We start from the raw sequence: 24,589 nt of genomic DNA on the forward strand, positions 1-24,589 counted from the left end.
CTACAGTATGTGTTGTGTGACCTGCTCTCTGCTGCTGCCGCCACACTGCAACAGCCATCTTGACTGAACTACGATGGAAGCAGTCTCCATGGCAACTCCACATTGCAGAATAAAACCCAGAGATGACTGTGTTTTCCTCTCACCCAAGCCCCACCCTCAACATACTCCCCCCCCCCCCCCCCCCCCCCCCCCCCCCCCCCCCCCCCCCCACCACCACCACCACCACCTGCACCCCCACAGCGGCCTCACACAGTGCATCCACATTACAATATGTTGCCATCTTTTTTCCATTCATGCCTTTCTGTTATCCTCTTCTTTACCTAGAGCATCTTTTGACCCATCCCCCACTCCATCCACTGAGCCATAGCTTAAACTAACTGCTTTGTTCTTTAAATACCCCATTTCTTGCACTTCCATTTCTCTCTTCTACACACAGCCTTTACTAGCCTACATATTTCAATAGACTCATCAAGTGCCCTGATCCTAACCCCTATACGCCACAACTGGACTCCACCCAAATACCTGGAACATCCATACCAGAACAAACAGGACAACCCCTTGTGTCTTTGCCTACTCCTGCACCCTCCCTTTTCCCTTTCGTCATAGACTCTACAAAGCAGTTTCCCTTCTTAAAGTTAAAAACACAAGAAATGAGGACCTAACAGTATGAGGCTTATAATTGAACATAAAACATGCTGTGGACCTTTCAAATCACTGAACTAAAGTAAATTATTATCATTATTCAGAAGTATATTCCTTGTGTCTTTGTACTCGAGTAATTCTTTGCACCCTATAAATTCAAGGCTTAAAGGTAATAAACTGCATCCTTTGTCCTTTTATGGGAACAGGGCGGTATCTAAAGAAGCCAAACCCCTTTGCACCAGACGGACTCCCTCAGTCAGTTCCTGAGATTTGAACTCTTTTGCATATTCCCTACCCCCTCCATATGGCATTGCGTTCTTCACCTCCTCCCATCAGCCAACTAACCAATGCTGCATGTAAGCCACTCCCCTAATCTCCTCCTTTCCCTTCGCCTCTTCCTTACTGTCCCCTTCTTCTCCCAGACAGACCCTGCCTTTTCCTTTCTGCCGCCCGGTCTGTGGATTTTGTTGTAGAGGAGTGGGACTCTGACAATGGGAAGCTTTCGCTACGGCCTGCAATGCTGACACTCCACTCCCTTCTACTGGGTATCCATGTGAGTACAGTCTTGGCTATTCACTTCCTTTTATGATATATTTCTGCATTATCATCTTGTTCCATCATCTGGATTCCTAAATAATACAGTAACTGGGATGAGCGCAGATGAATAATTGATTACTCCATCCCATCTAGCATCTGTGCATTGGTAAATATAGATCCAGTCATCTTTGGTGTGATGTATTCTTTTTTTTTCATCTTCCTCTGTCACTGAAAACGTAAAGAAAAACGATTTTATTTCAACCTTGTGCAAGAGCAACTGTTGCACAAAACACTCTGCTCTGATTCTTTAATGCTTCCTGAACCAGCCCACACGCTTCTCCATTTTAGCTCCTAGGCAGCCCTGGCTGTAGGCTCTGTAGCAGGTGGGCATCTCTGCTGCAGTCTCAGGGCTGGGCTCTGTAAGCAGGCATACATGCTCTTTTGTTTAGAGGATTAGTGATCTTTCATTGATTTTCAGATCTGAATATGAATGGGCTATATTGCTGGGAAGCTGTGTGAGCCACATGTGAATCAGCGTATTGTTTGCTTATGTCATTCTTTGAGTCCTTGTGTGGCATTGTACTGCAGCAACAGCCAATGCATCAGTTTCACACCTCAGGCCTAGACTGTTTGGTTGGTCTTTGGTTCTGGAATATAGCTTGTCTTTGGTTTGGGTAAAACTATCTCAAAAGTCACATGCTTGATGAGTGCTGTTAATGGAAATGTTTGGCTGGTTTTACTCTGTTGGCAGCCTGCACTGGGTCACAGGGAGGTTGCAGACGGCCCTGGATGCTGTGCCTGAGGGCAGATACTTAGCAGGTCTTACATGTCTGTCTCATGCAGTAACCGGAGTCTCAGAGGATGTCCGGTATTATGTAGCTAGACCAGGCTGGCAGCACGTGTTCAAGAACTGTGTTACAAACAAGGCTGCTATGTCGACCATAACACACTCTTTGTAAAACTAATGTCAATGTGACATCTGCCAGCCTTTGCTAGATCCAGCCTTTGAATGCAGACTCTAATTATTGTCCATATCATTATACTGTGCACTAGGGTTGGGCGGTGCAATGCACTTATATAGGAGACAAGGATTACATATTAAATACAATTTATTTAATGCCTAAAAATGCGTATGTGTGGTTGTCAGCATTTGACAGCGTGGTGGAGAAAGGGGGGGGGGGGGATTTCAAGTCACACCAAGTGACCTGGTCTTGAAGAAGAACACCACTTCATCAGTTTGGCAGCATTTAGGAATCCGACCTAATAAGAAGGGAGAGGTGTTTCAGTATTTAGCATACATGTTTGGTGTTCACTTTCTGAACTGTGGAGGCACAAGCCAACAGTTTGGTGACGCCGTCTGAGCCTTACGTCATCACTTTTAATCACTCACGTAATACCGTACACCACGGTAAAATAGGGGGGAGGTTTGAAAACACGGAGGGGTTCCAACTCTACTGTGTATCCAGACAAAAGAGCATATAGACAGATTGATAAATAGATTTTTCATTATTATTTGGTCATTGATTTAAAGTCCATCTCCAGGTAACATCATCCTTATTTTCTGGGTTTATTTTCTTAACTTGTGCTCAAATGGTACAATCTACATATGATTGAATTCAATATCAGTGGAAATCATTTATTTGGCTTGTCCTTAAAAATATGGTTAATTAAATGGATTTATTGTGGCATACACTGTATGTCTGGAAAAAAATTCCCATGTGGGAAAATACATACTGAACTGAACTATAGGTATTAACGCGCAGCACACAATGAAAGCATCCATTTTAATTTGTTTTCAATTTTAAATCACTTCCTCAATTTTTCAGACTAGGAGCTGCTATGCATGTTGACGTGTTATACTGCATGCACTGTAGGTCTAAACCTAAGCTTGATCACAGCCGATCATTAGATTATTTGCCCTCCTATAAAATAGATTTTCCTGAACAGCACTTTCACTGTCTGATTGCATTTTCTTTAGGTTCTGTACGTGCATCATAAGTAGCATATAACATAACCTCATGAAAAAAAGATGTAGCCATAACAGAGATGAAATAATGTGCTCTGCATACTTAATGTTGGATGAGACTCTATGAGCAACATTTTGCAGTTTTGCATCAGAAATGCAAGGAAAACAGCGTCAAACGGTCTTATTTCACATTTAAAACTTCTGCATCTGAACTTAAACGTCATCCTTATTTTTAGTGAACTATGCTGTGTCTCTGAGTGTTTGTGTCTTTGAGTGTTTGGCACTAAATAAAGATAAACCCAGATGAAGGAGGGCTTCCAGGAAACACCAAATTACAGCAATTATTAAAGGTTTACCCCGTCAAACATGTTACAGGCCAAGGATTAATGAAGGCTTGACTACTAAGTCAATTATAGTAAACATAAGGCAACACACATCCCTGTTATTTAGATGGTGATATTCCCACATACATTTTTTTTAAACGTTCCTCTTTATTATGATTGAGTATGCACATAATGGTCTCTACAAACAACTCAATGGGACAAAACAAAATATTGTGTCACTCAATAACAGTCATTCCAAAAACACATCCATATCATCATACATCAAGATTCCCTTGTCTTGTAAAGACATCCAGAGCTTTTTTTAAAATGAAAACAAGTAGAAACAAGTAGAAATTATCTAAATCAAGCTTCTTAAATGTGATATGTTCTAGTTTCTTCACTCCTCGGTGAGAGTGAACTGAATATCTTTGAGTTGTGGACAAAACAAGACATTTGAGGACATCCTCTTGGGCTTTGGGAAACACTGGTGGACTTTTTTTTTTCATTTTCTGACATATTATATAGACCAAAACAACTAATCAATTCATCGAGAAAATAATCATAAGATTAATCCACAATGAAAGTAATTGTTAGTTGCAGCCCTAAAGTCATTGACATTCTCTTTCCGTCACTCTGTAGCTCTTACTGCAGGTGGAGAAGGGACTCAGGCTTGGGCCCGGGCTTGTGCGCTGATCGACTTTTTATCAAATCTGCAGTCCATGTTGTGCCTGCAGACACACCGGCTGCATGCCGCATTGTCTTCTGTTAGTCTTTGTGATATTGGGCTCACTGGGAGAGACACAAATGTCTCCTGACTCCCTTTTGGTGTCTGTGTCGATTAAAACCTCTGCCGACTACTGTACTTGACATCATGTGGTCACTTTCTCTTGTCCTCTCTCATTAGTTGTCAGATCTTATCAGTTTAATGTCTGCAGACAAGGGCATATGAAAGAAGGCTACAGTGAGTACAGTACAAGACAGGGCTGCAATCTGTTGATTATTTTCTCAATGAATTGATTATTAAGGTCAGAAAATGGTGAGAAATGTTGATCAGTGTTTCCCAAAGCCTGACATGACGTCCTCAAATGTCTCGTTTTGTCCACAACTCAAAGATATTAAGTTTACTGTCACAGAGGAAAGAAAATATTCACATTTTAGGAGCTGGAATCAGAGAAGTTTTACTTTTTTGTTCTAAAAGAAGACTCAAACTGATGAATTGATCATCAAAATATATATATATATATATATATATATATATATATATATATATATATATATATATTTAATATGATAGCCAATTGAATCATCTTTGCAACTCTACAGGTAGTACCTAATTGGACTTTACAATTAGCATCAATTCCAATAGTTTTAAAATGTTAAAATGTACACCCTTGGTCAGCAGCGTTTGGCCAGGCATTAGTTAAATATGCAAAAAACATATTCCTATGTGCTCGGACTCAGATTCAGGCAGGCATAAAATATGAATACAAACACTGAGCCCAGTTGGGGATTAGATAAGCGCCATCAAAACGATATAACATGAAATAAATAGTTGTGTCTTATGCTGAGTCTGTTGTTCTCCAAAGCCTCCTACATTATGTCCACAGACATTTTTCTTTCATTATGTGAAAACCAGCGTCTATGAGCGGTCTGACAGAGACTGATGCATTGAGACAGATTCCTTCATCCAATGCAGTGAAGTGTGATGGGAGCTTGTTAGTTTGAGAAGCAAAGGTTTCTGTGTTGTGTGAATAGTGATTGATGAGTCATCATCATAGAGCCAGGCACCCTCGCTGACCTCACCGCAACCAGCCCCCTTAACACTCCCCAAAACACAAAAATGGATTTTGACAAATTTCTCCTTCTCAGGTTTACAGCGCCCTGTTGTTCTCAACAGTACAAGGCTTCTTTGGATTGGTATTGCTCATACAAATGGGACAATGCAATCAGTCATACTTGACCTACAGTGCTGCTCATAAGTATAGAAACCCCTGCTTGACTAAAAAGAGGAATAAAAAATCTTTTGGAAATTGATCTTATTGCCTTAATTAAGGGCATGAGTATAGACACCCCTATGTTAAATTTCCATAGAGGCAGGCAGATTTTGATTTTTAAAGGCCGGTTATTTCATGGATCAGGATACTACGCATCCTGATAAAGTTCCCTTGGCCTTTGGAATTAAAATTGCCAACATCTCTAAAATCTTCACCTAATAGCTGGTTATAATTGCATTGAGAGATGACTTTATAGAAAGTACCCCATGCCAATCTCTAGTTATGGTATGGTTAAGGGTATGTGATGATGTGTGTGTGTAGCTATTTTAATTCCAAAGGCCAAGGGAACTTTATTCTGGATCCATGAAATAACTGCCCTTTAAAAATAAAAATCTGCCTGTCTCTATGGGAATTTCACATAGGGGTGTGTATACTCATGCGCCTGTATTTTAAGGAAGAACATTTATTTATTTACAATACACTATTCATTCACAAAGAAAATGTCTGTCCTTAAAGGTTGGATTTTTCCTCCATATTGCTCCAAATTGCCATCATGATCACAATGTTATATAGAAATGTGATGTATGGATAGTAGTGCATCCCTGTGGTGAAGCTACTTTAAGATCTCTGGTCCATTACTCTCTCTTCTTCTTCTTAACGCGTTACTTCTTTATTACAATCTACACACTCCTTTAAAACGTCATCAGCAAAACATCAAACACAATTACTAATAGGGAGTTAATTCTAAATTATATCAAGGTTGCTTGTACCTAAGCTGGGTATGGGCAGGAACAATTACTGCATGGTGACACATGCACAGGGACACAACAGATGTGGATGGAAGCATAAACTAACGTTCTAAATTTAAACACAATCTTGACAGCATGTCATCGGGTCACATACAGGTTGCTGAGCTTATTTTGACAAACGGAGACATTTCCCTTCGTTTGGGCCCTTCATTAACGCACAAACGGAGAATTTGCCTCTGAAAACCAGTCTTTCTAAAACCTCCAGCCAGTGGAGATCTTTCAGATCTTTGTTTGGATGTAAACTGAGACAAATGGAGGTTTAGGCAGCCGAGGAAGAGAAGAGAGAGCAAGTGATTCGGATTGGCTAACGTGGGTTTGAGCTTCTTGTTACACTGCCACCTACAGGACTGGTGTGCTCTTGGCACATATACACAATAATCATTTTAATTTAATAATAATTTATACTTTTATTGATCCCCAGTGGAGAAATTACAATTTACACTCTGTTTGTTAGTAATCACTACACACAGGTCTGAAATATACACACATGCTCAGGGCCCATTCATGCACAAATGGAGAGATGTCAGAGTGGAGGGGCTGCCCTGGGCGGTTTGGGGGGGTATGGTGCCTTGCTTAAGGGCAACTGGCATTGCCCAGGAGGTGAAGTAGCATCTCTCCAGCTAAAAGTATGTGTAAATGAAGACTTTTCTGAAAACTGACAGGTGTGCACAATGTTATTTTTGAAACCGGAGAGGCTGAAATGACAGTTTATTAAAATAGCTGGTCACGTGTAAATGTAGTACCAGACTATCGCCCATGTTTACCAGTCCAACAAACTTTTTGGAAAACTCTTTAACATGAAGTCTCTTAGTCGGAAGTCCTCTCTGTTGCTACTTATACTGCAGACATCACAGATGATTTCTTAGAAATAATTGTGCGTATAATATGTCATGAATTTGGAGATTGGTGGATCCAAAGGCAAAATAAAGTCCAAGACAAAAATAGAAAGACAGTTACACTATGACAAACAGGGAAGACCAACACGCAGGAATACAAGACAGGAGACAAAACACACAAAATGACCTGACACAGGACAAGGTGAACACAAAGACTAAATACAGAGGGTAATAATAATAACGAGGTAACAAGAGGCAGGTGACACAAGGGCTGGGAAACATGTGGAAAATATCAGGTAATCACATGAGTGGGAAAACACAGGAAGTAATGTTAGACAACGCAGCACAGAAAACAAGACTATCACAATAAAACAGGAAACAGAACATATACAAGGCAAGACCAAGAATAACAAAGACACAAGACAAGACAGAAACACTTACACTTGCCATCATGATACACTGTACACACTTACAGTAGCTAAATGACGTGTAGCAGTCATGACTTTTTGGTTTGTGGGGAACAGAAACCTTCTGCAGAGTGATCATTTGCAGAAAGACTGGCAGGTCTTTAGTCCAAGTTCACAACTCATAACTACAAGCAGCACTTGAGAGAGAGGGGCAGAGCGGGTCATGGCCGCCTGGCCTCCTAGAACAAATGCTTTTATATACGTAAACCTTAGTGGTCCCCTAATACTGTATCTGAAGTCTCTTTTATTTAGACCTTAGTGGTCCCCTAACACTATATCTAAAGTCTCTTTTATATAGACCTTAGTGGTCCCCTAACACTATATCTAAAGTCTCTTTTATATAGACCTTAGTGGTCCCCTGATACTGTATCTGAAGTCTCTTTTATATAGACCTTAGTGATCCCCTAATACTGTATCTGAAGACTCTTTTCCCAAATTCATCCTTGGTGCAGAATTACAGCCACTAGAGCCAGTCTCACAATGAGCTTTCCTCAGTGTGTGCCATTTCTGTGTCTGTAGCTATGGAGAAGGAAAGGGGGGGCAAGGTGGAGGGTGGGGGTGGGACCTTGACCAACTGCCACTTTGCATGTTTGAAAGCCATGATGTCTCTCTCTCATGGGTGGGCCAAATTCTCTGGGTGGGCAAAGCAGAGAAAGGGGGGGGTATCTGGAATCTGGAATGTTGCCCCTTATGAGGTCATAAGGGGCAAGATACCAGATTCCAGCCCATTAGCGCTTTCATTTTCTCAAAGGCAGATTAGGATACCCTGGGCTCGGTTTACACCTGTCACCATTCCACCATAGAGAGGCTGAGGGAACTCATATTAATGTAAAAAAACTCATAATGGGAAATGTTCACGCCATGGGGCCTTTTATAACGACTTCTCTGAATGTGAGCTCATTGCTGAAATCCATTTAAACCATTCATGTTAGACGTCCTTGTCTTTAGCACAAAAACAAGTCACTAGGGCTGTGCAAATAATCAAATCGTAATCTGATTATGATTTTGGATTGATCGCAATAACAACGTAATCTAAAAAGATTGATTATTTTGCACAAGACATTTTGCAAGTAAACTCTTATTTTGTATTGTCTTCTAAATATAATAACAGTTAAACTTTACTTGAAGGTATCTACACAAGAGTGACTTGACACTGTCATGAACGTGCCATAAACATTATCAACAAGTCATAAACGTGTATGACATAACGCTTTTTTAGTAAGTGTTATTCAATTTTGTCGTGTCAAGTTAGAGTTATGTTAGGGTTAGGGTGCATGTGTCATGTGTTCATGACAGTGTCATGTCACTCCTATGTAGATACCTTCAAGTAAAGCGTTATAAAAAAAAAAAAAGGTTAAGACGAGAAAAGCATTAACCCTCATTGCGTCCTTGGGTCAAATTGACCCCTTTTCCTATATCAATGTTCTTTTTAACATTATTTATACTGTATCCTATGACTACCCAATTGTAATCACACAAAATAACATGATTGATTCCAAACAAAACTCTTTGACAAGTACAAATCTCTACTTTCATTCATTTTGTGGCGTCTTATTCAATTTTATTGCGTTTCATAAAACAAATGGATGTGGTTTTGAAATGGTGTTGAGTAAAAGTTGACATGTTCCAGTCTGTGATTATCCATCAACATCCATTCCTCTAATTTTAGTCTAAATAATTCCTCATTTCTGCTTTTCTAACTCAAACATTAGGTATAATTTCCCATAAATGAGGTTAATTGACCATATATTCCCAAAATAACTGTGAAAACTCAAGTTGAAAAGGGCAAAAATGTGACAAACATTGAAAAAAACGTCAAAAGTGTTGAAAAAAATGACAAAAACATAAGAAAAAGTAAAAAAAAAAAAACTTGATCAAAAAGCGTCAACAAAAGTGTTGATTTTCATTTTCAACTTTTGACGGGAAGACAACACAAAGGTTGAGGGAAATCTGACAGTTCAAGGTGTTTTCATTGTTTCTTAAATTCAATAATTTCAGCTTCTACTTGCAATTTCAATATTGACCAAAATAACTGACTTTTGACTTTTTCCATAGTTGAGCAGCGCTCTGTAGTCTGGTCTGTGGTGGACAAGCATCGCCTGTCACTGCTTCCCCGGTGGTAATAGCATTTAAGTGTCAGGTTTATGTGAATGTTTCGTGAGGTGTTTGCTCTAATTCAGATTTGAGTTGACTGGGTGTGATGGTGTCATCAGAGTCTGGGAGACACTAATCCAGATGGCAGACAGGACCTGACCCTGCAGGAGGACATTAAGCCACTTAGCTGTAATTCACGGTGAGAGTGGCACGAGATGCTTTGCAGTCAAACAGCCGAATTCCCTAACAACGTTTTACACTCCGCGGATTGTCTGCAGGCAGAAGTACGGAGGAAACACAGTCGCATACTGACGGAAAACTGACCTCGTCTGTGTGAAGCGCTGATCATGCAGTTACAGTGACAGAGCCTTGAAGAGGATCTCGTCAAATGCTGCTCCAAACGTCTACTCTGTACTCTACTGTCACCAATAACGTACATCTAATATTCCTATCAGGTCTATTTTTAATCTCTCAACTGATGAACCACTTCTGTTATTTTTAGGTTTGTCGTTCTTCTAAAGATTTAACTTTATTACACTATGCTATTTTATAGAACATATCATTGATATATAGGCTTGTCATATTTAGATCTGCCATTATTTTACCAATAGTACTTTTGTCTTATTTGTTTCTTATTCAATGCATTTTTTGCTCATATTATTTAGCTTTTCTCTAAGCACATACACAGCTACCCAGAGCTGTTAGGGGGGAGAAAGATCCTCTTTCTGTGGTGAGGCGAGTGGAAGGAACTGAGCCGAGGAGGACAGGCAGGGAGGAAGGGAAGGGAAGGGAAGGCGGGGGGAAGGCTGTTGCAACGCTAAAGGCAGCAGCTAGCTGGCCAAGATGGGAGGAGCCTGAGGGCTTTGGCTCCTCAAGCTTCCTTGTGATGTCACCATTCAGCTGCTGCAATTCAGAGTCCATGTGAAGGGAAGACAGCCCAGGCAGGGGAGGGCTTTTGTATGGGAGACAAGAGGAGGGGTAGGCAGAGCGGGTCGGGGAAGGGCTGTCTGTTTGGACAGTGAAGGGGGGGCAGATCTCTCTAGTCATGAAGCCTGGTAGTCACTTAGCAAGAAGCAACAATGAGGCCTACATGTCTGAGAAATTCCCCATCTGCAAGACGTCTGTGGCTGAGAGCAGGCCCGCTGATGCCATGAGTGCATTTATGTGGTTTTAGTAAATGAGAAAAAGAGAGAAGAGCAAAAAAGTGAGGACAATAGAAAGAAGGGAAAGAGATGACGGGAGGGGAAGAGAGAGGGGAATGTGGGGTGGTGAGCTGTGAGCAGATCTGGAATGCCATTGTTAGAGCTCGCTGCTCTGTGTTGTAGAGAGGGACAGCTGCCTGCTCGTGAGACAGGCAGCACAGTTCACCGGGAATTCTCTCCCTGCAGGCAGGCACTGACAGACAGACAGACAGACAGACAGACAGACAGGTATTGCCTAACTCAACCAGCTGGGAGTTAAGGAAAAGAACTTGGAGGAATTCAGGGAGTGGCGTTTTAAAGCTTCCTCTTTCTTCTCCTTACTCTCAAAGAAAAGGGGCCTAGCTATATTAGTCAGGGCAGAGGCATAAGGCAGAGTGAGGGCCTTTAGCTCTTGATGCTAGGTGAAGTGCAGGCCTGATAGTTAGCCTTTTGCAGGTCAGACTGAGAGAGCAGTTGTGTAGATGCAACTTCAAAGGAGGAATCACAAACCCTGCTGCTGGAAAAGTGGCTGAAAGATGATGCGAGGTCAAAGAATAGTACTGTCATAGGGCTGTGACGCATCAAGAGGTGATGGGTGAGTTGACTTTGCCCTTCTAAGGAATAGTTTCTTCTTAGCATTTAATTAGATCTAGATCATGGGCCTTTAAATGGGATGGTAACATTTGCAGGTAACCATAATTACAGTCAATAGCGCGTCTTTCTCAGGCGCATGTGTTTTTATACAAAGTGCACACTGGTCTTTTAGATTTAATTTGTCCTTGTGGTGTGTTGAATTGCAATAAATATAGTGCTCCTACACATCCATATTCCTATTCATATGATCAAGTTTGCTTGAATCCTTTCTCAGATAGCCTATGTAGTATATCTATGCCCCAATATGTTTAAGCTTGAATACATATATGTCTGTCTTTGTAAAGCACTTTTTTAAAGTGATTTATGAATCAAAATAAACTTGAACCATTGGCAACTGTGCAATGATGTTTCACAGCTACTGATAATTCCGTACATTTTTATCCACAGGGCCGTTTTTAGGACAAAGGTCTTATCCTGTCTCATTGAAGGTTGGAGTCTAGATTTGTCTCTTTGCAGTTGAAACCGAAGTCAAACAAAGACAGACGGTTGTGAAAGCTACAGTTCAAGTTGTTACGTTTCACTGCTCGCCGGCTCACATTGATTATATTAGCACTACAACTTCATGCATATCACAAGTAGATTTCACCTTTATATATACAGTTTTATGTATAGTATCAGATATTATTCTCCAAATATGGATGACATCATTCCTTAAATTGTCATATAAGTAATAAATTTCATCTATGTAATTAAATTCAGATGAAGTGGATGCAGAGCCTTTATTAAGAGGCTCAATGCGATGTTAAGGTTATTAGGGGATGTTGCAGATCTTCAGCATCTGAAATGAAGTGAAAACTCCAAAAAGCCAGTGACTAATGACATGCACTCTCGAAGTTATAAATTAGTTACCCTTTAAAAGGTTTCTTCCGTCACTTTCTGACCACAGAAACTTCCCACCCCAGAGCTAGGAACATTCTGAGGGACTCATTGTGTTTCCACCACAGGGACCAGGGTCCAAATTAAGGCCCTGGGACCTTTGCATGGGGCTTTTTACACCCAAAAGGGTCCTGATTGGAGGGTGGTGATTTCTGGTTCTTATAGGAACATCGGGGTGGGGTTTACAGGGATTACCGTCGCTGATTGGTCAAACACACAGCATGGCTGCTATAACTCATCAATCACTTCATTCGTAGAACTAGGAAGTACTCGCAATGTCCATATTACGACCATTTTAGGACAAAGAGGGGGAACAGTTCTCCTTGTTTGATAAAATTAAAAGTAAAATTAGGCTTTGCTTGGCTTACTGGCTCAATTTAAAAAAGCCGGAGAGAACAAAAAGAGATTTTGCGCAAGTAAACTCAGGCAAACGAAGAACAAAAGAATTCAAACTTTATTTTCTGACTGTTTCACAGCAATGATATTCTAAACTACAAATAAATAACCAGAGAAGCCTTAGAAGAGGACTTAAGGAGCTTAAATTCTGATTGTGAACAGGCAAATTAAACATAAATACTTTGTAATATTACAATACCATTGAGCTAACTGCCTAACCAGACCAGTGGCTGAAATATCTTTAACATTGCATGAAATTGATTGATGCTGTTTTGTAAGCAAAAGCAATTTATCGATCATATTAAAGCGGTGTGCTTTTGTTTTTGTTGTTCATGTAATCCTTTATGTGATTATGTACAATATGACAGCTGTACAACATGTCATTGGCAAACTGAGATAATCTGTGCTTGACCCAGTGATACAATTTCATCCAACAACCATCTGAACAGAAAGCCCGCAGACATCCACCCATCATTTGCAGTTTTAACAAATGTTAGACAACAAAACAGGGACTTTGTTGTGTATGGTGAAATATGGCCAGGAATTAAACAAGATGCATTACCGTAAGCATGTTTTTGCTAACAGCATATTTATATATTCCACACTTCTAACTCCACTGTAAACACAGACATGTTGGCTCCCAGACTGCATAGTTTTCAGGCCTATGAGTTCTGCCCCGCAAGGGATAGTCACATGTAATCATTTTTCTTCCACTGCATTAGCCAATCAGGGTTTTCATTTATAAAGTCACATAACCTCTGGCTATGCGGGTGTTTGTGAAAAAAGACGATCATCCCATATTGACACGGTTTAATAAGGAAGCGAGAGCGTATAACGGCAAAGGATACAGGATTTGGATGAGGTTTTGTTTTGTTAACATTATGAGTCATTTCTTCCTTTGCTCATGACACAAAGGATATTAATGAACACGCCCTGCTGACTTTTTTTTGAACGTTTCCTCAAGGCTTTCTTGACCTTAGTTCTGTTTCCTCCACCCTCTGTGTGCAGGTTAAGCGGTTCCTGTGCCCTCTTTGAATGTCTGTCACCATGGCTAAGCGTGAGACCGGCAGCACCAGCCCTGTGGTCAGACAGATAGACAAGCAGTTCCTGGTCTGCAGCATTTGTTTGGACCATTATCACAACCCCAAGGTCCTGCCCTGCCTGCACACCTTCTGTGAGAAGTAAGCTCTGGACCAATCAATCCATCTTTATTTGCTTCTTTGTAGTCCCTCTGCCCGCAGTGAGTTCTTTATCTGGGATGCATTTAAGGGATGTTTCAAATTTCAAAATCACACTACAAGGCCAGCAATTTTCTCATCACTGTGGCTTCTGCATGATGTATGGTAACTGACCGTCTGAGGTTGGCCACAATGAAACAGACAGCATTCATGAATACATTAAAAAAGTTTTTACCTGTCCTGCCTTGCAGCCTGGTATACAGTGAGAGGAGCTGAATACCTTGTTGTGCCAAACAGCAAATCAAGGTATTTTACTTTAGCAAGAGATTCTGTTATATTATTTAATTTTGATATGTCACCGGGCGGGACAGGGGGACAGAAATGACGATGGGGGGCACAAACACCACATAAACAGACACAACAGAGAAGGGACCACACCTGCAAGAGATAGGGGATAGGGGGTGGGGACAACAGACGACAACAAAAGGAAAACAACAATTGCACAAAGCAACAAAACCTGCAAGAGAACGCCGATGGGGATGGGCGGAGAAAGACGACCGAACAAACAACAACAACAACAACAAAAGAATGACAAAGAGATAGCCAGCCGACTAACAGCAATAAACAGCTTATATAAGAAACAACTGAGTGAAAATGAAAATGAAAAACAGTCGAGAAAAATCAATGAACCCCGCACGACACAGCCATTAGAACGAGAATAATAACAATAGATTTAAAGGATTAACTTAATGAAAAGCATAAAGAGTAGTACTACCTGTTGATAACCATGGATGACCTAAATTTGTTCATGTTGTCTATGGATGAGTGTATGAGTGTGTGTGTGTGTGTGTGTGTGTGTGTGTGTGTGTGTGTGTGTGTGTGTGTGTGTGTGTGTGTGTGTGTGTGTGTGTGTGTGTGTGTGTGTGTGTGTGTGTGTGTGTGTGTGTGTGTGTGTGTGTGTGTGTGTGTGTGTGTGTGTGTGTGTGTGTGTGTGTGCATAAGCCTGTCGCAGAATGTAGTTAGTTAGTGAGTGTGGGTTGCCACAACCGCGACCCACTGACCCCAGCGGCAGGCAGGAACACACAGCATTCTTTATGGCACGCCATTGTTGGCAGCAAGCGCCAGTTTCAACAGGGACAGATAGTCGATTATTTCAAGAATTTAATGCTCTCTGTTTTGCCAAACCGAAAGGAGCACACAGTTTTAACACAACAGTTTTGCCTTTTTTACACCCAGTGACCCTGGAATAGGTGTTAATTTGCAGCTTCGGCCCTCTGAGTCATTTATTTAACATATTGTCTCTCTGTAGATGTCTACAGAACTACATCCCTCCCCAGTCTTTGACGCTGTCCTGCCCAGTGTGCAGACAGACCTCCATCTTGCCAGAGAAGGGTGTGGCGGCCCTGCAGAACAACTTCTTCATCACAAACCTAATGGAGGTGCTACAGCGCGACCCGGAGTGCAGCCGACCTGAGGCCTGTAATGTTCTGGAGTCAGCCAGTGCAGCGACGGCCTGTCAGCCTCTCTCTTGCCCCAATCACGAGGGCAAGGTAAAACAAAAGGACAGACATAGAGACATCAGAGATCACCCACAAGCTCATGACAATACTGCAAGATCTCATGAAATATTTCTTTCTTAAATGTGTTTGAATTTGTAAGCAAATGTAGCCACAGCAATGTGATGTTCAGTTGTCTTGTGCTCCACTGCACCATCTGCAGGTGATGGAGTTTTACTGCGAGTCTTGTGAAACAGCCATGTGTCTGGAGTGTACAGAAGGGGAACACAGGGAACATGTGACAGTTCCTCTGAGGGATGTGCTAGAACAACATAAGTCAGCGCTAAAAAATCAGCTGGACGCTGTGCGCAACAGGTAGGAGTTTCAGCGCTTTATTCCAAAATCGAGCACGTGATTGCATTTGGAAGATCTTGGATGTATTGTTAACATAAAGAATGTTAATTTGAAAGTGTTATTCTGTGTTCATCTTCTCTGCTTTTTTCTGGCAGGCTACCTCAGCTGACGGCTGCCATTGAGCTTGTGAGTGAGATCTCCAAGCAGCTTACAGAGCGGAAAAATGAGGCAGTGACTGAAATCAGTAACACTTTTGACGAGCTGGAGAAGGCCTTACACCAACGCAAGACCGCTCTCATTACTGAGGTGGAAAACATCTGCAGCACTAAGCAGAAGGTCAGAGGTCTTTCTGATTCTTCTTCTTGTAATTCATTCAACTTTAAAGGTCCAATGACATTTAACTCTTTGGATGCTTTTACATAGACCTTAGTGGTCCTCTAATACTGTATCTGAAGTCTCTTTTATATATACCTTAGTGGTCCCTAATACTGTATCTGAAGTCTCTTTTATATAGGCCTTATTGGTCCTCTAATACTGTATTTGAAGTCTCTTTGATATAGAGCTTAGTGGTCCCCAATACTGTATCTGAAGTCTCTTTTATTTAGACCTTAGTGGTCCCCTAATGCGGTATCTGAAGTCTCTTTTTTATAGACCTTAGTAGTCCCCAATACTGTATCTGAAGTCTCTTTTATATAGGCCTTAGTGGTCCCCTAATACTGTATCTGAAGTCTCTTTTATTTAGACCATAGTGGTCCCCTAATACTGTATCTGAAGTCTCTTTTATATAGACCTTAGTGTTCCCTTAATAGCATATCTGAAGTCTCTTTTATATAGACCTTAGTAGTCCCCAATACTGTATCTGAAGTCTCTTTTATATAGGCCTTAGTGGTCCCCTAATACTGTATCTGAAGTCTCTTTTATATAGGCCTTAGTGGTCCCCTAATACTGTATCTGAAGTCTCTTTTATATAGACCTTAGTATCCCCTAGTACTGTATCTGAAGTCTCTTTTATATAGACCTTAGTGGTCCCCAATACTGTATCTGAAGTCTTTTTTATATAGACCTTAGTGGTCCCCTAATACTCTATCTGGAGTCTCTGGACTTCAGATACAGTCCCCATTTACAATGAGATTGAGTTAAATTACAATAACAAAAACAAAACAACACAGGAAAGAAGCAACACCATCACAGGAAAAAGACACTAAACATTTTGAATTGGAAAAATGATTTGATAAATACATTAACATAATAAGGATGCAAAATAAGGTACAGTCATGTGAAACGGTTACAGAAGTCTGCAGGTTTGAAATCCGATTTCTAAATTGTCCAAAAGGTGAAAGGGAGTTTATTTTAGGAAAGTGCTAGAATTTGTTCCAGGTGTCAGTTGCATAAAGTTAAAAGCAGTTTTTTCAGGTTCAGACTGAGCTCGTGGAACATGAAGCAGAAGTCAGTCAGCAGAGTGAGTCTGATAACGTCCCTCTGAGTAATGGAGAAGTTCTGTAAGGGAGTGTGGTAGTTAGACTAGGTACAGAGACACCACGGAGTATCACGTCTTTCCCAACACTTTAATATAAAATACAATGTGTACCATAGACATGACCGGTTATGAATCTTCTCCAAGCTGAGTGACTGAGCCCAAAAATGTAAGAGTTAAAGAGGATAAGTGTCTATGAATCACATCACCATAATCCAAAATCCTTTTCCTACAAAACATGGGAAAGATGTGTTTGTTTCTGTACATATAGCCAACTTTCTGCCTAAACCGGCACACAAGATTATCAATGTGATATTTGAAAAAGAGCATTCGTCAATCCAGATGCCAAGATTTTTATATTCTGTTAATCCATTCATAGTGGAAATATTAAGGTTAGTATAATTTATAGCTCTGGCTCAAGAAAATAGCATTCAACGGTTTTGCATTTAAGCGCCCCTGACTGTCTGCTTCTGTCTCTTCTGACGTCCCTAGGTGCTTCAAGCCCAGCTGACCTCTTTGCTTCAGGGCAAAGAGAACATTCAAAGCAGCTGCAACTTCACTGAGCAGGCCTTGAGCCACGGCAGCGCCACGGAGGTCCTGTTGGTCCAGAAGCAGATGGGCGAGCGGGTCAGCGCCCTGGCACGCCACACATTTCCTGAGCATCCCCACGAAAACGGACATCTGGAATGCCAGGTAGAGACGGATGGACTGAGGCGCTCCATTCAGAACCTGGGAGTCCTGATCACAACAGGGACCGTAGGCCACACCAGTGTCGCCACCGGCGAAGGCCTGCGGCACGCACTGGTCGGCCAGCACACTACTGTCACAGTCACCACTAAAGACAAGGACGGAGAGCTAGTGAAGACTGGCAACGCCGCTCTGAGGGCAGAGATCATCTCTGCAGACGGGGTGTGCACTGAAGCCGAGGTGGCGGACAACAAGAACGGCACCTACGAGGTTGGATACACCATCCGCTCAGAGGGAGAGTTCACCTTCTCTTTGCTGCTGTACGAGCAGCCCGTGAGGGGGAGCCCGTTCCGTTTGCGCGCCGTCAAGCCGTCAGACGTACTGCAGTCGCCAGACGACGTGAAGAGAAGGGTGAAGTCCCCGAGTGGAGGAGGAGGTCATGTTCGGCAGAAGGCCGTGCGCAGACCCTCCAGCATGTACAGCACCACCAAGAAAAAGGAAAACCCAATAGAGGATGAGCTGATCTACAGAGTGGGTGGGTGCACGGCTGGCTGGATCAGCTGATATTATAGTTACTGCTGACTATGAGCTGTCGGATGTTGTTTCTCTAGAGCAGACACTGACACACAACTCTGGATAATTTGAATACTTTTTGTCATAGTTTTTTTTTATTGTCATACAAGAAAATACATTCAAACATTTCAAGTTTCTAAACACATACTTAAAACACTTCTTAATACATACACAGACAGAGCATTCCTATCTCAACAGAAGATCTTTTAACTAGATATCATATTCTTCCATAATAACATTGCACTGTATGTGGCTGAGCATTATTTATTCTTGCAGATGACAATTCTAGATAAGAAATGTCCGAAGATGACTCTTTTGTGGCACACAGTTGTTTTCTGTCCGTTCAAACTGTTAAAAATCCCCACTGAGGTGCGGTTGAGCAAGGCCCATAACCCATAAAAAATAAAAATAAAAAACACGTTCCAGTGGAGCTGCTCATTGGCCAGACTGTGGTTGTACTGGGCAGCTTCCAGTAAGGAATGTGTAACTGTGGAAATGGGAGAGGTCATTGTTGCCAAAGAGAAATTGTTCACAGTCGACCTAATACACAAGGTTGAATGCAAGTAAGAACTAAACCTTTGAGATATTCCAAGCAAAGTACAGCAGATCTGAATAGTGAATGATGTTTACACAAGCTTGAAGCTGAAGTAGCCTGATGTCTTGTTGATATGACAGGAACAAGAGGTCGGGATAAAGCCGAATTCACCAACCTACAAGGCATCTCCACCTCCCATAATGGCCGGATTGTGGTGGCCGACAGCAACAACCAGTGCATACAGGTCGGTGGCATCCTCTTGAGCTGAAAAAGAAATAGAGTGAGTTATTTAGGTGTTTAGGTCTTTGGAGTAAGTGCATTTTTTTCTTTTCTTAGGTTTTCACAAATGATGGCCAGTTTAAGATGAGGTTCGGGGTCAGGGGTCGTTCACCAGGGCAGCTGCAGCGCCCCACGGGGGTCACAGTGGACATGAACGGGGACATTATTGTAGCAGATTACGACAACAGATGGATTAGCATCTTCTCTTCGGATGGCAAGTTCAAGGTAAAGGAAAAACAAATGTCGCTGCACCAGTGGTAGAATGTAAATTCAAAAGTATAGTACATTTACTCAACTACTGCACTTAAGTACAAATGTTGAGGTACTTCTACTTTATTTGAGTCTTTTCTTTTCGTGGCACTTCCTACTTCTACTCCGCTACATGTCAGAGAGAAATATTCAACTTTTTACTCCATTACATTCATTTGACAGCTATATTTACTTTACAAATTAGGATTTTTGCACACAAACACATGCAGTTTATAAAAGATCATATTTTATATTTTTGAAATGACGTGTTTTGATTGTTTCCAGTTTCTAAGATCTAAAGATTTTTCTGGTTGAGTACTTTCACTTTAAAACTTTTTGTACACTTTCCTGATGATACATTCTTTTACGTGAAGAGCACTTTCAATGCAGGGCTTTTACTTGTAACAGAGTATTTGTACAGTCTGGTATTAGTACTGGATCTGAAAACTTTGTCAACCACTGCACTGCACAGATCCATTATGTTCCACTGAATTACTAAAGTGTCCCGTCTGGCTGTTGCAGAACAAAATTGGAGCTGGGAGACTGATGGGACCCAAAGGTGTGGCTGTGGACAAGAATGGACACATCATCACAGTTGATAACAAAGCCTGCTGTGTCTTCATCTTCCAATCAAATGGGAAGCTGGTGACAAAGTTTGGAGCCAGAGGAACATCGGACAGACACTTTGCAGGTACTGTGTATCCGTTAATCCTTAGTACCAGTACCCATATGATCGTTTCATTAATTATGTCTCTTACAGGAAGACTCACCGAATGATGCTTCATGTATCAGGACATGTAGTTAGACCAGATTTACGGATTTTATTTATGTTTCCAACTGGGTAGAATCGCACGTCCAACAATTCTTCTATGCATGTACGATGGAAAAAATCCCATTAGACTTGAAAAACAGGAAGAATGCGCACTGAGAAAGGAGAGTATTACCTCTTGATGAAGGTCCAGAGGGGCCGAAACGTTAGTTTCTTTAATAAATCTTAATGCTGAGCAAGAGCAGAGTGCAGGACCTAACTTTTTCAAGTCTAATGTCTAATGTACATGTCTCATTTATTAAGTGTGTCATCATCTCTGTGCACCCTTTATTTCAGAGTGTAAAGAATGTTAGCATAGCTGCTTGTTTCATGGTAAACATCAATGCACAGGTACACATATAACTATTCCATTAATACTATTATACTGTAGAAATGCACCTCATTATCATAGTGCAGCACAGAGGTGTACACTTGGAAAAGTTCTTATTGCACACTAATGCATGAAAAAGATGTGAGGATGGTCTTCCTGTCTTTGCCTTTCACTGAATTTTGCGGAGAGGAAAACCTTCTGTTAATAGGATTTGCTTGCTTTACTGGAATCCCTCGTTGATATGGCTTCAGTTGTTGCACAGAGAGCAGTATTTCAGTTGAAACTCACCCGTACTTTTGATTAAATTTCTCACTTGGACCTTCTCTTTTCTTTTAGAAAAAAGTGGTGCAAACATTGCACTGGAACAAAAGCTTAGTAAATCTGGCCCTGTTTTCAGTAAGTAATTCATTCCCTGTGAATGTGAACTCAGGAAATCAAACTGTTCTTTTTACATGTTGATGCATCAGCTGTGTCATGTCTCATGTATTGTCCCCCTGTCAACGCTCCGAGTGTCTCTGTGTCCTGTGTGTCCTGTAGTCCAAATATAGAGTGGGACTTCCTGCTGGGGTTGTAAAGCAGTGAATGACTCATCTTTCCCTCTCTGTCTCCTCTGCTGCTTCCAGGTCCTCACTTTGTGGCTGTAAACAACAAAAATGAAATTGTGGTAACAGACTTTCATAACCATTCAGTCAAGGTATGGCTTGTTGCAAGTGCGTGTGTGTATACATTCTTAATTGTAACAGTCTAGTTGGAGTGTTGTGAAAACATGGCTTCCAGGAAAAATTTCTATACTTAAATAATTGTATCTTGCCAAAGCTACAGTCCAGTGTCTTTGCTCTGCGCTATGTACCCTTTTTCTTCTTTTTTTAAAGTATATTTTAATTCAGTAATCTGAATAAAGTGCTAAGGGTATAATTATCCTCGTCATGATGGCTGGTGGTCATGGTAATGGCTGCCATTCATACAAATTCTTAGTCTTTATGGGGTGTGTGTAAAACAATAACAAATAAACAACAAACAATTTAAAATCTCTCCGTTTCGATGAAACAAGAAAATCAAAAAAATCAAACACAAACATTAGAAAACATAAAAAAATTAAATAACTCTCCATGGGTTGTTTTAGATCATTTTAGCAATATGTTTTTTATCCTGTTTTCCTTTACACATCTGTATTGTTTGTCATTTTCCTACTCTCTTTCCTGTTTAATCTCTCCTGCAGGTGTACAATGCAGATGGGGAGTTCCTGTTTAAATTTGGCTCCCACGGAGAGGGCAACGGCCAGTTCAATGCTCCCACGGGCGTGGCCGTCGATGCCAATGGAAATATCATTGTTGCCGATTGGGGCAACAGTCGGATCCAGGTTAGCTTGAGAGAACTGTATCTCATCGAACGCGGAGAAAAAACCTGTAAGTACATCAGTTAACTCGCCTTTCCCCTGTGCTGTGTAACCTCCAGGTATTCGACAGCTCAGGGTCCTTCCTGTCCTACATCAACACATCAATGGACCCCCTTTACGGCCCCCAGGGCCTGGCCCTCACGTCTGATGGTCATGTGGCGGTGGCGGACTCTGGGAACCACTGCTTCAAGGTCTACCGCTACCTGCAGTAGATACCGGAGACGGCCATCTTCACCACTGCGAGCACTGACGACGACACAGCCAATGTATTCCCCCCGGGTGCAATGACCTCTCCAATACAGCCTTTTGATGTGCACATCCCGGATATAATTAAGTGTGTGGTCATGAGTTCACCCTCCTTTATGATGTGTATTGAAGGTTGTTTTTTAATGTAGCATCCTTAACGCTATGGACTGGTTTCAGAGAACGTACAAAACCAGTTTTTGTGTGTTGTACGCTGTTGATGGTATTATTAAATTCAAACTTTCTGTGAGACCGGACAGGGTAGGATTTAGATTAAAGTATTTAATGAGCCATAACTTGTCCAAATGCATGACTTTTTTTCTTTTATCTTAATGCCTAGGCAACAACACAGTGTACCCATTGGTTGCTTTTCTCATGAACTAGTTAATGCTTACAGTGAAATGAACAGCGCTACGCTTCTCCAGCAAAGGAATGTAATATTTCCCGTATACAAATGTCACCACCATCTGTGCATTGATTTGCTGTATGTACTGTATATACATAAATGTATATTGTGTATATTAGATCACTCCGTATGTATGTGCTTTTGAAACACACAGCCGTTTGGCTATTCAGAGAGCAGCAGTCAAATTATTCCAGGATTTTAAACTCGTGTGTATGGCAGCTGTTAAAAAGTGTGCTTTATGAACATACCCAGCACATGCTTAAAATAAGAAGAGTGTCATATTTATTCATGTTAACAGCACAATAATAATTTTTGTTGATATCTGTTGTTTCGAAAGGAAAAAAACAAAACGAAAAAAAAACCTGCTAATTTATTTTATTTTATACACTAGCTCAGCAATTACAAATTATTTTTCTAAATTGATGTGCTTTTTTTTTCTTTAGAGCTTCACACTTCATCCCTTTACCCTAAAGGGAGATTTAACCTTTAAGCAGAATTCCATATCCAATATTCTGTATTCCTCCCTGTCGCGCCCCCCCCCCCCCCATGAGGAAACATTTGATCAGTGTTTGTGCATATTAGCAGCTTTTTCTCCAAGCTAAAAATCCATCTGTTTTCATCTGGGACAACAACAAAAAAGTTTTTTTCACTTGTCCTGTTAAGCACAAATGACTAAAGATCAGAGCTCATAGAATGATTGTTATGATTTTAACAATTAAAGACTCAAATCTCAGGAAATCCATCCAAATTAGACCAGCATGTCAGTGGCACAACTGTCAATATTTTTAACATTCTTTTGATAGTATCAGAGACGTTGGGAGCTTTGTGAGAAAACTGTTAATTGGTGCAAATGCAGTCTGGATCCAAGACCACAAAAATGATCGGGATGGAATATGAATTCTGTTTTACAGTGTTTTGTTTTCAGCTTTCACATAGAAAACAGTTAGACAAAATGATTATATGAGGACATTTCTATTGGATTATATTTACCAGGAAACTCATTCATGCTTTAGAATACACTCACTTATGATACTGTTGAGTTTCTGCCTGCACTACATGACTCCCAAGGAATACCTAGTAGAGCTGTTGCTACTCTGGCTCTCCCTAGTGTTCATTCTGTGTAATTTGTCATACGAAAACCTAGACCAGGTGCAGAAAGAAAGCCACATCCTGGTCTGACATAATTACCCACAGCACTGTGCTTAATACCCAAACACCCTCATGTACCCTTCCCTAGGGTAGGGTTTTTCCCAAGCTACAGAATATGACCTTATTTCACCAGTTACGTCAAGCAGGAAGCTGCTGTTTTTCACGCACCTTATCTCTTGTTTGACTTGTTGCCACGCAGGAGCCCAGACATCTTTATGAAGTCCAAGGCTCAACTTTTTCGGAGATGTGTCTGAAGCATTCTACCCTATGCTGTGTCATACCAATACAAACAATTTTGTTTTCACTATGAATATGCACTGGTAATAAAAGCACATGGTTTACTGAGATGTTGTATATTTATGTAACTTTTCATCATGCTTGACTTGCACTCAGGGGGATTGGGCCTTGGATCTGTGTCTAACGTATTCACTGAATGGTGGTAATTTGGAATTGATGAGTATAGGCACAGTGGGTCCACTTTTTTGGTTTACAATAAGCTTACTTGAAAAACGAAAATCCAGCACTCCTCTTAGGATTTTCGTCAAGGTCTGGAGGGACCGAAACGTTAGTTTCTTCAATAAATTTGGATGCTGTAGCAAGAGCAGAGTGCGGGATTTTCCTTTTTTCCAAGTCTGTGATACACGCAAATGCAAACG

General features: G+C 41.1%; 1 protein-coding gene across 3 annotated transcripts; it reads left to right on the forward strand.

The window, feature by feature from the left end:
* The first annotated feature begins 925 nt into the window (after positions 1 to 925).
* On the forward strand, positions 926 to 23,129 carry LOC117941429 (tripartite motif-containing protein 3-like). Of its 3 annotated transcripts, none has more exons than XM_034866454.1 (13): positions 926 to 1,195; positions 13,784 to 13,956; positions 15,263 to 15,503; positions 15,673 to 15,824; positions 15,959 to 16,139; positions 17,770 to 18,499; positions 19,213 to 19,316; positions 19,409 to 19,576; positions 20,123 to 20,291; positions 21,076 to 21,135; positions 21,363 to 21,433; positions 21,959 to 22,099; positions 22,195 to 23,129. In XM_034866454.1, the coding sequence occupies exons 2-13, from the start codon at positions 13,811 to 13,813 to the stop codon at positions 22,345 to 22,347; spliced, it is 2,316 nt and encodes a 771-aa protein (XP_034722345.1). In that variant the 5' UTR covers positions 926 to 1,195; positions 13,784 to 13,810; the 3' UTR covers positions 22,348 to 23,129. The 3 variants fall into 3 exon arrangements, with proteins under 3 accessions (XP_034722345.1, XP_034722353.1, XP_034722351.1); XM_034866460.1 differs by lacking the exon at positions 926 to 1,195 and adding an exon at positions 10,677 to 11,444; XM_034866462.1 differs by lacking the exon at positions 21,076 to 21,135.
* The last annotated feature ends 1,460 nt before the right edge of the window (positions 23,130 to 24,589 follow it).

The sequence above is a fragment of the Etheostoma cragini genome, chromosome 3 (genome assembly GCF_013103735.1).
Source record: "Etheostoma cragini isolate CJK2018 chromosome 3, CSU_Ecrag_1.0, whole genome shotgun sequence".
NCBI lineage: Eukaryota > Metazoa > Chordata > Actinopteri > Perciformes > Percidae > Etheostoma > Etheostoma cragini.